Source organism: Schistocerca cancellata, chromosome 4 (genome assembly GCF_023864275.1).
Source record: "Schistocerca cancellata isolate TAMUIC-IGC-003103 chromosome 4, iqSchCanc2.1, whole genome shotgun sequence".
Taxonomy (NCBI): domain Eukaryota; kingdom Metazoa; phylum Arthropoda; class Insecta; order Orthoptera; family Acrididae; genus Schistocerca; species Schistocerca cancellata.
In genome coordinates, this window is record NC_064629.1 from 542,002,234 (window position 1) to 542,017,606 (window position 15,373).

Sequence of the window (15,373 nt, forward strand, 5' to 3'; positions counted from 1 at the left end):
GTGACGCAATTTTTCTCCACCCTGTATATAAGTGATCTTGTGGATATCATTGTAAGCTCCATGAAGCTCTTCACATATGATACAATTGTCTATAAAATGTTATCAATACCAGAAGATTGTAGCAAATTGCAGGAAGACCTGCAGAAGGTTGACTATTGTTGCAGGAACTGGCAGTTGACCCTGAGTGAAAAAAGTATCATATTACCCATAAATAGGCAAAGAAATCCACTGCTGTACACTTATGCTTTTGGCAACAAATCACTAGGAACAATAACTGCCATTAAATACCTAGAAGTAACTATCCAGTGCAACTTAAATTGAAATGACCACTTAAAAATAATTGTAGGAAAGGAGATGCCATGGGAACAATCATAAGGAAATGTATTTCATCCATGAAAGTAGTAGTTTACAAAACACGGGTTCAACTGATTCTTGAGGAGACCTTTACTAGATTGGATTATTAAAGGAGACAGAGAACATCCAATGATGTGTTTCATCATGGAATCATTTAGTCAGCATGAGAGCATTATGGGGATACTCTACAAACTTCAGTGGCAGTTGCTGCAAGAGAGTCATTGTTAATCTCTGGCGGGTTTATTATTGAAATTCAGAGAGAGTACATTCTGGGAAGAGCCCGGGCAGCATACAGTATCTCATAAAAAGTATCCGGTCACCTCTGTGTAATGAGGGATTGACCACTAGATGCAAGAAAGATGGACCTGCTAGTATAAAAGGATGTGTGGGGGATATTGTGTTGTCGGAATGGATCGGTCAGGAGAGCGCAGTGACTTCAAATGTGGACTAGTCTTTGGATGTCACCTGAGTAACAGATCCATCTGGAACATTTCAACCATTCTACGGCTGTCCAAGTAGACTATTGATGACGTGATTATGAAGTGGAAATGCGAAGGAAGAACCACAGCTAAATCAAGACCAGGCAGGTGTCAGATACTGATGGACAGGGACTGTCAAACATTGTGGAGGGCTGTAAAAAAATCTTAAAAAATGAGGAGAAGCAATCACTCATGAATTTCAAACTGCTGACAGCAGTTCAGCTAGCACAGTGACTGCATCTAGGGAGTTAAAAATAATGGGGTACAGTGGTCAAGCAGCTCCACATAGCCACATGTTTCTGCAGTCAATGCTAAGTGATGCTTGAGGTGGTGTAAAGAGCAATGCCACTGGACAAAAGATGACTATAAGTGTGTGATTTGGGGTGTTCAATACCACCATATCATGTGGTACTCCAATGGAAGAATTTGGGTTTAACAAGTGCATGGAGAGCATTACCTACAATCATGTATAGTGCCAACAGTGAAGTATGGAGGAGGTCATGTTACCGTATGGATCTGTTTTCGTAATTAGGGTGGAGCCCCTGTATTCCACTGAAGAAAAAGCTAAATGCAGAACGATATAAACACATTTTACAGTATTGTGTACTGCGTACAGTGGGGGAATAGTTTGGAGACAATGATTGCTTGTATCAACATAACAATGCATCCTGTCTTAAAGCAGTATCTGTGACACAATGGTGTGTGGACAGTAGCTTTCCTGAAATGGACTGCCCATGGTCCCAACTTGAATGCAGTGGAACATCTTTGGAATGAGTTAGAACATCAACTTTGCTCCAGACAAGTGTCCATTATCATTATCTTCACTGGGTTTGGCCCTTGAGGAAGAATGGATTGCCATTCCTCCACAGACATTCCGATGCATCATTGGAAGTGTTCCTGGCAGAGTTGAGCCATCATTTAGTTAAAGTACAGATACACCCCATATTAATTCCCACTGATAAGTATCTGGATACTTTCAACCACATAATGTTAGTTCTTATCGTATTTTTCTCACAAAATTACCACAGTTTTCAGCTGTGCCTGGGTTAAAAAATGGATTGTAACTGATATTTCATGGCACATGTGGTTCACGTATGTCCGATACGACTGAAGTCAGGTTCCTTTGGGACAGACAAGTACTCTTCTGATATTTCATTAAACCATCCTGATGTAGTTCTAGAACATTGTGTTGATGAATTGTTTTGTCAAATGTACAGATTTTCACCAGAGCGCTACTGGCAGGGAGAAATATGCACAATATGCAAGCATATCCACAAATTTTATTCTTATATTGGACACTTACTGATAGATGTACATCCCATTTCATGCTTAATAAATACTTTCCACGTGAAAATACCATCACCCATCAAGACTGCACTCTGCTAGAAAATGTGATCCATTGGCTCTTGCACATTTTGTGCACTTGCCAAGATGTGCTACCGTTTGACAGTTCACACGATGTGTCGTGTGACAATCTTCATGTGTTGTGACATGCTGTTCAGGAAGTATTTGGAGGGGTAGCATTGATTTGTGAGAATGTGATTTACATTAAAATGAGAAATATTCAAGCTTATTGTCAAGAGTGTAAGAGTAGTTCGTAAGTGTAACAACATTCAAGAGTTCAACTAAAAATCTAGTTATTCAATCCAACTGGGTATTCAGATTGACCAGATAAAGAGTAAACACTGTCATTGACTCATAAAATTTGAATGTCTTATGTAGTTGGTGCATACAACAATGAGACAAAACGTTATGACCATCGGCTTAATACCATGTTTGTCAATTTGAGGAACACAATAGAGCAGCGATTCTGCAGGGCATGGGTTTGACGTACCTTAGGTAGGTTTCCAGAGGTATGTGGCACCAGTTTTCTATGTGTAGGTCATTCATTTCCTGTAAATTATTGGTTGGTGGTTTGTGGATGCGGATTTCGTGCTAAGTAGCATCCCAGATGTTCCATCAGGTTCACATCAATTGAATTTGGTGGCCAAGACCTTAACGTAAGTTAAATATCATATGCCTCAAACCACTGAACCATGATTCTGGTCTTGCAACAGGGACAATTTATCCTGCTGGAAGATGCCATTGCCATCAGGAAGACATGAAGAATGAAGTGATGCAAAAGGTCCACAGTAATAACGGAATCCCAATTGTTTTGGTTCCTTTGATTACTACCACAAGTCGCATGGAAGCCCAAGTGAGCATCCTCCACTGCGTAATACTGCCATCGCCAGCTTGTATCTGTAGTGAAGTGCATGTTTTGAGCAGTTGTTTGCCTGAATGACGACATATCCAGACAAGACCACCGACCTTGTGTAACGAGAAACATGATTCATCTGACCAGGTGACGTGTGTCCATTGGTCCACAATCCAGTCTCAATGATCCTGTGCCCACTGCATTCGTAATTGACCATGTGGTTGGGTCAGCATGAGGGTCATCTGCTACAGAGCCTCATGTTCAACAGTGTGTGCTGATTGGAGTGCTTCAAACACTTGTTGCAGCATCAGCATTGTAATCTTTCATCAGATAAGCTACAACCTCCTATCTTACTTCATAGAGCAGGCAAGTCTCCAGTGATGAGGCATGGACATCCAATACCTTATCATTTACTTATGGTTTCATTGGCATTTAAACATTTTTTGTGAAATGCTCATGGCAGTAGCACACAAACAACCTGTCAGCTTCTTCATCTCTGAGATGTTCATTCTCAGGTGCCAGGACATAAGAATTGGCCCTTTGTCAAACTTGCTTATGTCAGTGGATTACCCCATTTGCAACTCATATCATCACTAGAATGATTCTCTCTTTCTCTGTACTCTGCTTATTTACTTTTCTTACTGTGTCACGTGTGCGCAGTGCCAACTGGTGGCATTATGTGTTGCACTGGGCAGTGGCTATGTGTTGGCTTATCAGTGTGCGTTTCCTGACACTCTGACATGCTTCATCGTTTTTATTGCCCCATAAATTATGTTGATTGTCCCAAGTATAGAAGAAGAAGATGAAACATGTTGTTTTTTAGTGGAAATGCAAGTGGAAAGTGAAGTGATTTAATGGGCTTTGTACTGCTGCTTCATTATACATTTTGATGTGGCATAATAAAAACAGTCATGAGCAGTCAAGGTACATACAGTAATGGAAATCAGTGTAAAGGCAGGTTTCCACGAAAATAATAGTACAACGTCTGAAGCATATATTTATCAAATTTACTATGAAAGAAGTAGATACATATTATAAAACTTAAACAGTCATGATGGAATTACAAAGTTTCATTCATAATATGAGTAACAAAAGAAGATAGTTGTGTTTCCTGAATGGAAATTGGTATAAAGACACTCACTGTCTACATCTACATCTATACTCTGCAAGCCACCTGATTGTGTGTGTGGCGGAGGGTACTTTGAGTACCTCTATCGGTTCTCCCTTCTATTCCAGCCTCGTATTGTTCATGGAAAGAAAGATTGTCGGTATGCCTCTGTGTGGCCTCTAATCTCTTTGATTTTATCCTCATGGTCTCTTCGCGAGATATACGTCAGAGGGAGCAATATACTGCTTGACTCCTCGGTGAAGGTATGTTCTCGAAACTTCAACAAAAGCCCGTACCGAGCTACTGAGCGTCTCTCCCGCGGAGTCTTCCACTGGAGTTTATCTGTCATCGCCATAACGCTTTCGCGATTACTAAATGATCCGGTAACGAAGCGCGCTGCTCTCCGTTGGATCTTCTCTATCTCTTCTATCAACTTTATCTGGTACGGATCCCACACTGGTGAGCAATATTTAAGCAATGGGCGAACAAGTGTACTGTAACCTACTTCCTTTGTTTTCGGATTGCACTTCCTTAGGATTTTTCCAATGAATCTCAGTCTGCCATATGCTTTACCGATGATCAACTTTATATGATCATTCCATTTTAAATCACTCCTAATGCCTGTCCTGTTGTGTTATTGTATTTTTAGTACTTTGTCCTACCTCCGTTCTTCCTAATTACCTCAAAAATTCTCTTCGACATTGGTTTTGTTAAGGTTTGTAGTACATGCAGTGAAATTGTCACTCAGTCTTCTTGTATCACAATTTTTAACTCACATATGGCCTCAAATTGCCTTCTATTGCGATAGACACACCTTGCCAATATTTCACAAAGGTTTTCCATGGGGTTCAAATCCAGGCTACTTGCAGGCCAGGGCAAGACATCGATATCTTTATCTTCAAACCATTTTTTGTTCTAGCAGAACCCTACACAGGTGTTTTATCTCATTAAAACATTAGATTCTCATCCCCCTAGGCCCTCATACATTCTAATCAATTCGGTTTCTAGCATCTCATTGTATATAGAATTCATCCAAGCAATGTGTGACTTTTCTTTAGTGCAGAAGGCTGCCCAAATAATAACACTTCCACCACCAAAATTTCTCGTCATTCTTATCTGCTGCTCTGTTCTCAGATCATGCCAACAGTATTGAAATCCATCCTGCCCATCTAAATTAAACTTTCTCACACCACTGAATATCATTTTATCACATTCTGGAATCCATGATATACATTTTTCAGCAAACTCCAATCTAGCCTGGTTATGTTTTGGTGTTAATGCAGGTTTCTGCAGTCATTTCTTGAATGCCAAATGTTTGTCTTGTAACAAAATTTGTCATACACATCTGATAGTTACCGGCAATTGTAAATAGGCAACAAGTTCAGAAGAATAACAGTTTGTGGCTCTTGCTTTGCACAAAGTAACTCTTTATTTGCCACAGATAATTTTGCTTTGCCCATATTTTCCATTCTGTTCACATAGTGCACCCAATCTAACAAAATTATCAATCACTGTACTTGAACAGTTCATCTTCTTGCCAGTTTTACAATGAGCGTGTCCTATTTCATTGTATGTACTGAATTATGCTTTATCATCACGTGATAACTGTATTCCATATGACATTGCCACACTCATGGTTTATGTACATGACATTCACTGTCACTAATGGTGTCTGTTCCATATCCCCAGTAGACGCATGTACGCACACACTAACACCACGCAGAGATACTATTGCATATACACTGTGCACAACATTTCCAACTGAAAGTGTTAATTTTTCTGCAAATATCCTTGCCTTTATACTGATTCCCACTGTTGTACACCTATGCACTCCTTTTGTCATGATGGCAGTGAAGATATATTGTGGCTTTGACTCCGCGAGATATATAAAGCAGTGGCAATCATCTATATCTGTGATAACTCAACCTTATCCCACAAATCATGGATGTTGATCAGAACTGAGTCTTAGGTTTGCCTAAAAAGATTTAGCTCTGATGATCCAGGAGGCCCCATCCCTCACATCAAGATGACCCTCAAATCATACAAAAACAGTAGTGTAACAATGTGGCAGGGCACTGGCTCGCTGAAGATAGGATCACCACCAGGGTGCTGTAAGTAAACAAACAGATGTACATGACAGTTGATTCCTGTATTGTCTGCTAGTGGGAGATGGTGGCAGATATATCAGAAGACACAGTACATCCCATGAACATGTGTGATCTATCATTATGTGTAGAACTGTGCAAGTGTAAACTTGAAATACTTCAGTTTCTTATTAAGCTGGTTAGACAGGGAACAGCTTAAAATTCTTTTGCGATTTCATTAAATTTGTACAGAGTTGAATTAGGCTTATGAAAAGTTTTAAGTACCCCAGTTGGTATTTGTCATTGGGTGCTCATATTCAGTTTATAGTTCCAGAACTGTTTAGCTATCTGCTTTCATCCTACCTGTCAGTCATTCTTGTAGTGTTGCTTTGTAGTCTCTGTTGACATTATCTTATTTTCATGTTTTGTTATAATGTAAAAAATTAGAAATTAATAGGGGTCTGGTATAATTTTATTATATGTAAAATCTTTTGTGAGACCAGATTTATTTATATTATTTGCAAGTACTGAATATTCCTAACAAATTTTTAACATATTTGTTGGATGCAGTTGTAAATATTTAAGTCAATCCATAATGTGAACAACTCATAAACTGCATTAATTCTATTTTAAATTAAATTGTTTATGAAATCTTACATTAAATTTGCTGAATCCGTAGACTAACGTGGATGTGACCAAAAATGAAGCACACTTTTACGGGTTTTTTTCTTTGTATAAATGTTGTATTGAGCAGTTTATATCGTGTTTCTTGTTGGAGTTTCTTCCCAGAATTTAATTATTTGTAGCGAGACTTCCTTAGTAAATAGTGCATTATAGGTTTACATCTCTACAGCCAATATTCTGAAAACTGCCTGAAAAATAGTCATGCACATCGGAAGATAGTTTTACTACGGTATCTCAATACAATCTCAAGACTGAGTCATCAATCAGTAGAAATGTTAGTTCATTTTGGTGTGGTTATTATAATAAGAATAATATTGTGGTGCCCACCTAGTGCAAGCATTGCAGTTTGATGCCAGTTCACTAGCTTAGATGAATTTCACTACTTTTCCTCCCATTGAACAGCTTGTTACGTGGTTTCGTGAAGAGGAAATCTGATGTGGTCACTGGGAATTGAACTCTGGACCTATGCATTAGTATCTGGCCGAGCTAATCACTAGACCATGGAGATATGTGTAAAGTAAATGGAATCAATGAGGCACTTTGCACATCACATACTTTTTCAGTGTTTTTATGTAGGGCTTATGGAATAATGGGGAGAACTCAAAGCTAGTTCCTTTTTAATCCTACTGAGCTAACAGAAAACCAAATTCATTTTCCATGTCACAAAACAGGCATTTTAAAGTGGATTTATTAAGGAAATCTTGTAATCTCTGCATTTTCTCTTCATAACACACATCAGTGACTTGCCATCAGATATAAGGGATTTAAACAGTTTTCTGTTTGCAGGTGGCACAAATGGACCATAAATGTTGCAGTTAACTGTAGCAAATAGCATAAACATGAGGCACAGAGAGAATTGACTGATAGTTAACTACAGTAATAAATGCTGCAGTTAATCCACTGTATTTATTCGATCTTGGAAAGAACCCAGTAAAAAACGCTGAACAGTTTAAGTTCTTAGAATTGAAAATGTATGGGAACAAACTTACAAATCCTAAATAAAAATTCTTGAATAAAATACGAGTGTTGTTACATATCTCATTGAAATGGTATTTTTTCTAATGGAATAATTACAAAAAAATTGTCTTTTGTTTATTTCCATTGTACAACATACTTCCACAATACATTCCTGCCTCCCCAGGGGGCTCGTAACTCTTCTGTGGGCACAAGTGTGATGAGCATGGGGCCCTGACGGTTGTGGCATTTCTTCTCTTCTTGTGCCACAAAACCACTCTCTGACTATTTCTTTCCCTTTGATTTAACCTCAAATGAATACCCTATTCATTGTTGCCTCTGCCATACCTCTAGTCTCTGCATTTTAGTTACTCTATTTTACTGTTTTTCCTATGTATTACACAACTTTTGGTGTATTTAAGAATGGCCACCATTACCAGGATTGACCTCAGCCTTTTTTTTTTTTAATTCAGTTGTGTTTATCTTGCACACAATACTCAGCATGTTAGCTGGTCCATGTGGGGTTCATTAGATATCCACTTGGTGGTAGCTCCCTGACTACATGGGGAACACATTGTTGGTGCCTGCTCTATTGTGTCTTCGGGAATGCCCAGGAGTGTGTGTCTATCTTATTTGGGATAGGGGACTCCTGGCAATGATTGTCATGCCAAGGGGCCCTAGATTAGGCAGGGCAGTGCCCGTCCCAGTAATCTCACAAGAAATTAATGTAGAAAGACATAGCCCCAGTACGTTTTCCTCATTAGGTACAAATCAAGATGAAAACTGGTCGATGAGACAAGGTGAGAGATGTTATCCTCAGTTCCTGCCCTGTACCAGTACTGATGGCGAATATGTCTTAAATATCAAGCTGTAATTTTTTGTGGAGGAAATCAAAGACAGGTATAACAAGGTCGTTACAATAACGATGCAGGACAGATCACGCTTCATACATTGTTGAACTTCAACAAATAAGGTGACATACCAGCCACAAATATGTTGCACAAGAAACTAAATATAGTCAAGGGTATAATTTTCTGCAGCTGCCTTATACTTCAGTCAAGGCATTATGTGTCAATTTATGATGATGAGGTGTAAATTTTATCTGCCATGTTCAACAAATGCCTAAAGATAAAGTAGACACTGAAGCCTGCATTTCTCATGGGTTTTAAGGATAAAGTTAGGATTGTGGTTTACCGGTGTGGTGTAAAATCTTCTGTACCACCTGCCATGAGGTACAAGTGTGTGAAGTTTGACCACATGTCATTTAATCTACAAATGAATGTACCTGTTGAGACTGGATGGCCACTACACAGGGATGCCTGTTGTGTACAATCACCTTACTGCATCAGTTGCAAGGGTGCACACATATCCTAATCACCAACTTGCACTTTACAACAAGGGAAGGGAATGTTGAAGATCTTTGATTGTTCAACATATCACCAAGCCTTTACCCTATCCAGATGACACTAAGTTATTCCCAAAAATTAAGCCTTTGGTCATCTATTACAAGAGTGAATATTCCCCCTCTCCCCTTCGCATTGGGCATAGCAGCTAGCTTAGTTGATGTGTTAATATGAGGAAAGGGGCTCCGTCCTCTTATCTCTGCATCTGTTGTGATGACCTTTGATCCCTCCATATGTATAATAAAGACCTATACTTGACTGACACACCCTAGTGGAGGCTTGCTCCCTCTTGGTCCTACTACCCAAACCACCTCAACCCCACGTCATAATGACAAACAGCATCTGCAGAGGTATGGACATCAGACTGCAGAACCGCCCACTCCTCATCTGTACCAAGCTCTTCTTTGGATACTCCTACTGAATCCAAATCCTATAATGAGGAGGAGGAGGAAGTAGCAGCAACAGCGGCGGTGAAATGAAGAAAACAGAAATTAAGATGAAAGAAATTAAGATGAATCTGGCAGTCTTGATTCCGCTGGATCCCTCCTTCACTATTAGGTTTACTCAGTGGTTTACACAACTCTTCAGGAAATTCGATCCCCAACAACATATTCACCCACTTTACGTAATTATTGAATGTATAATGAGAACTGAATTGACATTGAAAGAGCCTTTGGGGGCATGTGCATGACTGACCTTGAGACGATCTCCAGTGAACTACCATCATGATGGAAGTGGTGGTGGTGGTGGTGGTGGTGGTAGTGTTATGAGGTTCAAATATGCTTGTAAGTATAATGTAGTGCTCATGCCAATCAGATTTTATCAGGATACTGTCCACAGTTAATTAATTTTGATATTAATTCAAGCTGTAGCATGAAGTCAAATGATCAAATAAATTCAGCTGCAGAAATATTTAATTCAAATGGAATACCTCTATACTAGTAATGTCTGCCATCATAGAAGAGGAATGCTGTGTACTTCCTAAAACTAACAAATAGTATATGGCACTTGACTGAATCCAGCTGTAAAGTCGAATGATAACATGAATCTTGTACTGTGTGACTTGCACAGTAGTGTGTCCACATTTTCAGAGTGGCTATCCTAGTTTTCAAAGACAACCAGGGGATTGTTTTACTTACTCATGCACTCCTCTATTAGTCCACATTTCTCCATCCTTTCTAGCTCCTTTCCACATTAGGCCCCTCTGCTAGTGGCTCTGCAGAGGGATTTATCCAAAGGTAGGGTATAATGTTTCACTTTTCCAAAGGTAGGGTATGATGTTTCACTTTCATACAGCACTTGTTGTTACTTACATAACATTTACCATGAGATTCATTTGTTCTTTCTTGTTATTTATTTATTTACACATCAAGTTCCGTAGGACCAAATTGAGGAGCTAATCTCCAGGGTCATGGAACGCGTCAGTACATGAAATTACAACATAAAAGTAATAACAGACAAAAATAAATGTTTATGAACCCGAAAAAAAGTCAGTCCATAAGTTTAAGTGAACACAATCAACAATACAATAAGAATCAGCTTAATTTTTCACGGAACTCCTTGACAGAATAGGAATGACCCATGAGGAAACTCTTCAGTTTCGATTTGAAAGAGTGTGTATTACTGCTGAGATTGACTGTACTCCCTTACTATCTGTTTCTTCTAGCAAGTCTTTCTAGACAGTTTCAGATCCAAAGTTGATGAGGTTATCAATTTCTCCTGTCTTCCTCATTAATCTCGCTGCACTAACACAAACGATCTCCTTACACATCATCATGGAATAATGATCAGTATATATCCTTCTCTCAGTAACTCTAGCAGTTAAATATTTATTCTCTTTTCACCAATCAGGGTACATAAGTATGCACAAATCAGCCAGCCTTTTGAATCTGATACAGACACAAATAATTTTGAAATTACTTCTGATTTTGAAGATCTTCATTAAATGCCTCTGAATTTTCATTCAGTAGATTACACTCTCCTTGAGTTACAACCCTGCTAGTGTCCTGCACAGGATTCATTTCATGTTTCAAAATAGCTACACTGTCTTCCATCAGTGCCTGAAAAATATTCTTGCATCCTCCCCTCAGCAGTTTTCAGAACTTGCCCAACTTGTCTAACCAGCATTTTACTGCATATTCCAAAAAATTCATCATCCTTCTTTCTCTTTGTCGATTGACTCCCCCTCTTCATTCCTCAGATAAATGTGTATTATTTCCTGTTCTTCTGGTACATCTTTCACTTCACTACCTAGTCCTGGAAACTTGGTTTCATGAACTTCACTCTTACATCCTGTCCCTAATACTACTTAACTGCTTAGTTCATTTGTTTTATATTTTAACACTTCATTACTCTTGAGACCTGTCACAATCCTGCTCCAGCCACACCCTACCACATTCCTCAGAGATATGGTGTTACATAGTATTCCTCCTTTCATTAGATGTCCAGTTACAGAATTTAGAGGTCTCTTCCTTCCATATTTATGTCATCCTATTCATGCCACTTGTTTAAATTTTCATCACTCTCATCACAAAAACCTTTCCAGAAAACTATACCATTTAATAGAGTATTCAAGTAACAAATATCTACAATTTGAAACTTCCTGGCAGATTAAAACTGTGTGCCCGACTGAGACTCGAACTCGGGACCTTTGCCTTTTGCGGGCAAGTCCTCTACCAACTGAGCTACGTAAGCATGACTCACGACCCGTTCTCACAATTTTACTTCCACCAGTACCTCAGCTCCTGCTTTCCAAACTTCACTGAAGTTCTCCTGCGAAACTTGTAGGACTAGCACTACTGGAAGAAAGGATATTGTGGACCTAGAGTTCGAGTCTTGGTCCGGCACACAGTTTTAATCTGCCAGGAAGTTTCAAAACCAGCATACACTCTGCTGCAGACTGAAAATTTCGTTCTGGAAACATCCCCCAGGCTGTGGCTAAGTCATGTCTCCGAAATATCCTTTCTTCCAGTAGTGCTAGTCCTGCAAGTTTTGCAGGAGAACTTCTGTGAAGTTTGGAAGGCAGGAGCCGAGGTACTGGCGGAAGTAAAATTGTGAGGACGGGTCGTGAGTCGTGCTCGAGTAGCTCAGTTGGTAGAGCACTTGCCCGCAAAAGGCAAAGGTCCCGAGTTCAACTCTTGGTCTGGCACACAGTTTTAATCTGCCAGGAAATTTCAAAACCAGCATACACTCTGCTGCAGAGTGAAAATTTCATTCTGGTATCTAAAATTTGTTCTGCATCATATCCCAGACTGGTAATCAGATTCCATCGACTTAATGTGGTAGTGTCCTTGGCCTCTGAATCATTCCCCACCACTGTGACCTTTATCTGGAGCATTCATTATTTGCCATATTATTTGTATATTGGTGTGCCTCATCTTTTTTTCCAGGTTTTGGTCCTTAAATTCATTGACTTTACCTCGTTCAGAAAGTCAGATTCCTCTTTTGCCTCTGAATGTTGCTCTGAACCCTCTCTTGGACTCTGCTGGGAGAATAACTTCTGGAGTTATTACCCGTTACAATCTTTGTGAAATTCCTGTTTTTGTGCAACCTCTCTCCTATTGGTTTACTGCAGTTTAAAGATGCCTGCATTTATGTTCTAGACCCTCAAACAACTTCTCAAGGTAATGTAGAAAGTGTTCCATTTAATTAATTGCATTCATTAAGGCGCTGTACTACAGGCTTTCAGACACACACATTATCAGAATAGAAATTTTGGTAAACACGCCAAGAGGCTTGCCCAGATGTGAAAGCTTCTTTAATTTATTTTAATAGAATATTATACAAGCTAAATTTTAATTCATAATAATGTAGTCTCTTCAAAAATTCAGTCTGGATATCAGCCTGTTTGGCCTTAGACCAGAAAGTGCTAAGAAAACTCTCCTCAGACTCCTCATTAAAATTTTGTGTGTTACTGTGATTGTCCCATTCACATCATGTTCCTCTAGAAGTCGTCTGACAAATTTAATTCTCTAGATGTCTGTCATGTCATAATCCGTACAATACAGAATAAAATCTACCACTTGATATTTCCCATCTCCAGAAAAACATTTCAGTAGTTCAGATCCCCAGATATAACACTATTGTGAAAGTCTTGAAAATCCAACTTCCTGTAAATTCTTTAATTTAATATCGGCATTTGCCAATTATTGACTGCTTTCAGAGTCAATTCTTTTCATCACTACTTATTATAAATTAATGTCCCACAATGTGTTTTGCTATGTGTGAAGGCTAATCTGAAGAACTACTGATACAGTCTTCACTAGTAGACAGACTTATTCACAAGTAAGGTTTGAGTATATAATTTATTACCATTACATCAGACAAGTTATTGGGCCATATGTATTTCTGGTGCCTATGTGAAACTGAGTCATGCCACTAGTTTACTTATATTTTGTCTTACAGAGTTACCCATGGCCTCAATTTTGGTAACTACTTTACCCATTTGGGCTTATGTACGGTCATTGAGACTGAGAGACACATTGTTGAAAGTTTTTCCTTTTAATTCGTGATGTTTCAACTCACTAAGATTGTGAACTTCCTTGAATGTGTTCACTGTTGGACTCTATAGGAGTTCAATCCTTCCTCTCAACATAAATAACAGGAATTTTTTTTTAATTTTTTTTTTAAGTAGTTCTCACCTCAGCCATCCAGTGATCTGACTTTTGCACTTTGGTTTCTAGTGTGTCAATATCCTCACAAATCTTGGCCCTCAAAGCTGCATTTCAGGGAACAATTTCCTTATTAACAGCATCAATATTTTCAATCATACAACTGTTTATCCCTCTTAGTGTGTTTGACAAACCTTCATTATCACTCTTCAGTTGATTAAGCAGGGTTGTAATCTGAATAACAACATCAGAAGCATTTACTGGTATTGCATGAACAGTAGACTTTCTTCACGTAAACTTACACCACTCTGTTCCTATTCCCTGTAACACTCTGTATCAAGTTGCTCACAAAGATTAGCCATTGTAGCACTTCCTTTGGCTTCTGTTGAATCAACATCAAAGCATCCAGGGAAATGAAAAACACAAGAAATACTCTTCTTGTTTTGTTCTTGATGAAGATTTCTGATATCAGCACGAGAACATTGCAAATAGGCACACTTAATTTTCCTTCATGTTCATCGGTTTCATACTGTGGAATTTTTCTTTTGCAACAAATTGTAAAGGCTGAAAGTCACATCAAAACAAATCCTGAGGAAGCGCACAGTACAGAGCTCTCTCTATTTCATTGTTTCATTTATAAAAAGTAGAGCCACCAATAGATTCTTAAACCCACAACTCAAGTGGGCTTATTTATACTTATCTTGTGGTTGTTGGTTTGTCCAGGTCCACAACTTTGTATAATGTTTTTGATGATTTTAAATGGTAGACAATCAAACAAAACCTTCCTATAATGTTTGTTAATTATTATTCAGTGCAACAACAAGTACATATTGTTCCCCCTGAAGATGGCATAGTTGGTGCTACCATTGTAATGTTTAATAGACTTAAATCATTTGAATCTGTTGCTCTCTTAACTGGCTTAACTAACTGAACACTCTCAAAAGTATCCACAACTGCCCACCTTCAGCTGAGGTGATGTGTAACATCATTCCTATGGTATCAAACAACCCCTGCATCAAATTGCAAAATGTCTTATAAATCAAATGAATATTTCCACCATGTACAATGGTGCTAAAGGCCAATTTTCAGTGTGATACAGTGGATCAAAGTAATATTCAGGGAGCCTTACAAATTTCTGCTTCTGTTTTCATGCGTATTATGTTGGTAACTGACTGAACTGGGTTGACGTGGGGATTAAAAAAAATAAAGCAGTCATCAATCCGAATATTGTTTTGTGCACTACAGTGCTTTACTAGATGTGATCCTATTGGAGATGATATGCCATGCCATTTCCTTCCTTTGACCTTTGAACTGACTTTTCCAGCCAGTTACAGAAACACCTACAGTTTAACGTGGCTTCTGAACCACAGTGCAGCTTGGCATTTTACCCATCAACAAACATTGACAGAACTGAGAGACACTGTAAGTGACAGATAAAAATCCTAGAATTGTCCAGGGATCAAACTTGAGATCTTTGGGTTTGTAGTCCGGCACTTTACC

The 15,373-nt window shown here is 38.8% G+C and overlaps 1 protein-coding gene across 8 annotated transcripts in view; it reads left to right on the plus strand.

Annotated features, from left to right (window-relative positions):
* Positions 1 to 15,373, plus strand: part of LOC126184785 (phosphatidylinositol 4-phosphate 5-kinase type-1 alpha-like) — a 314,413-nt gene that overhangs the window by 140,239 nt on the left and 158,801 nt on the right. Inside the window, exon 15 of one of the 8 annotated variants that reach the window (XM_049927356.1) lies at positions 7,693 to 7,896. The exons of the other annotated variants lie outside the window; for them this stretch is intronic. Coding sequence (XP_049783313.1) covers positions 7,693 to 7,712 — 20 coding nt within the window. The 3' untranslated portion in view covers positions 7,713 to 7,896. Of the gene's footprint in view, positions 1 to 7,692; positions 7,897 to 15,373 lie in introns of those variants that run through there. 8 annotated transcript variants of the gene reach the window in all.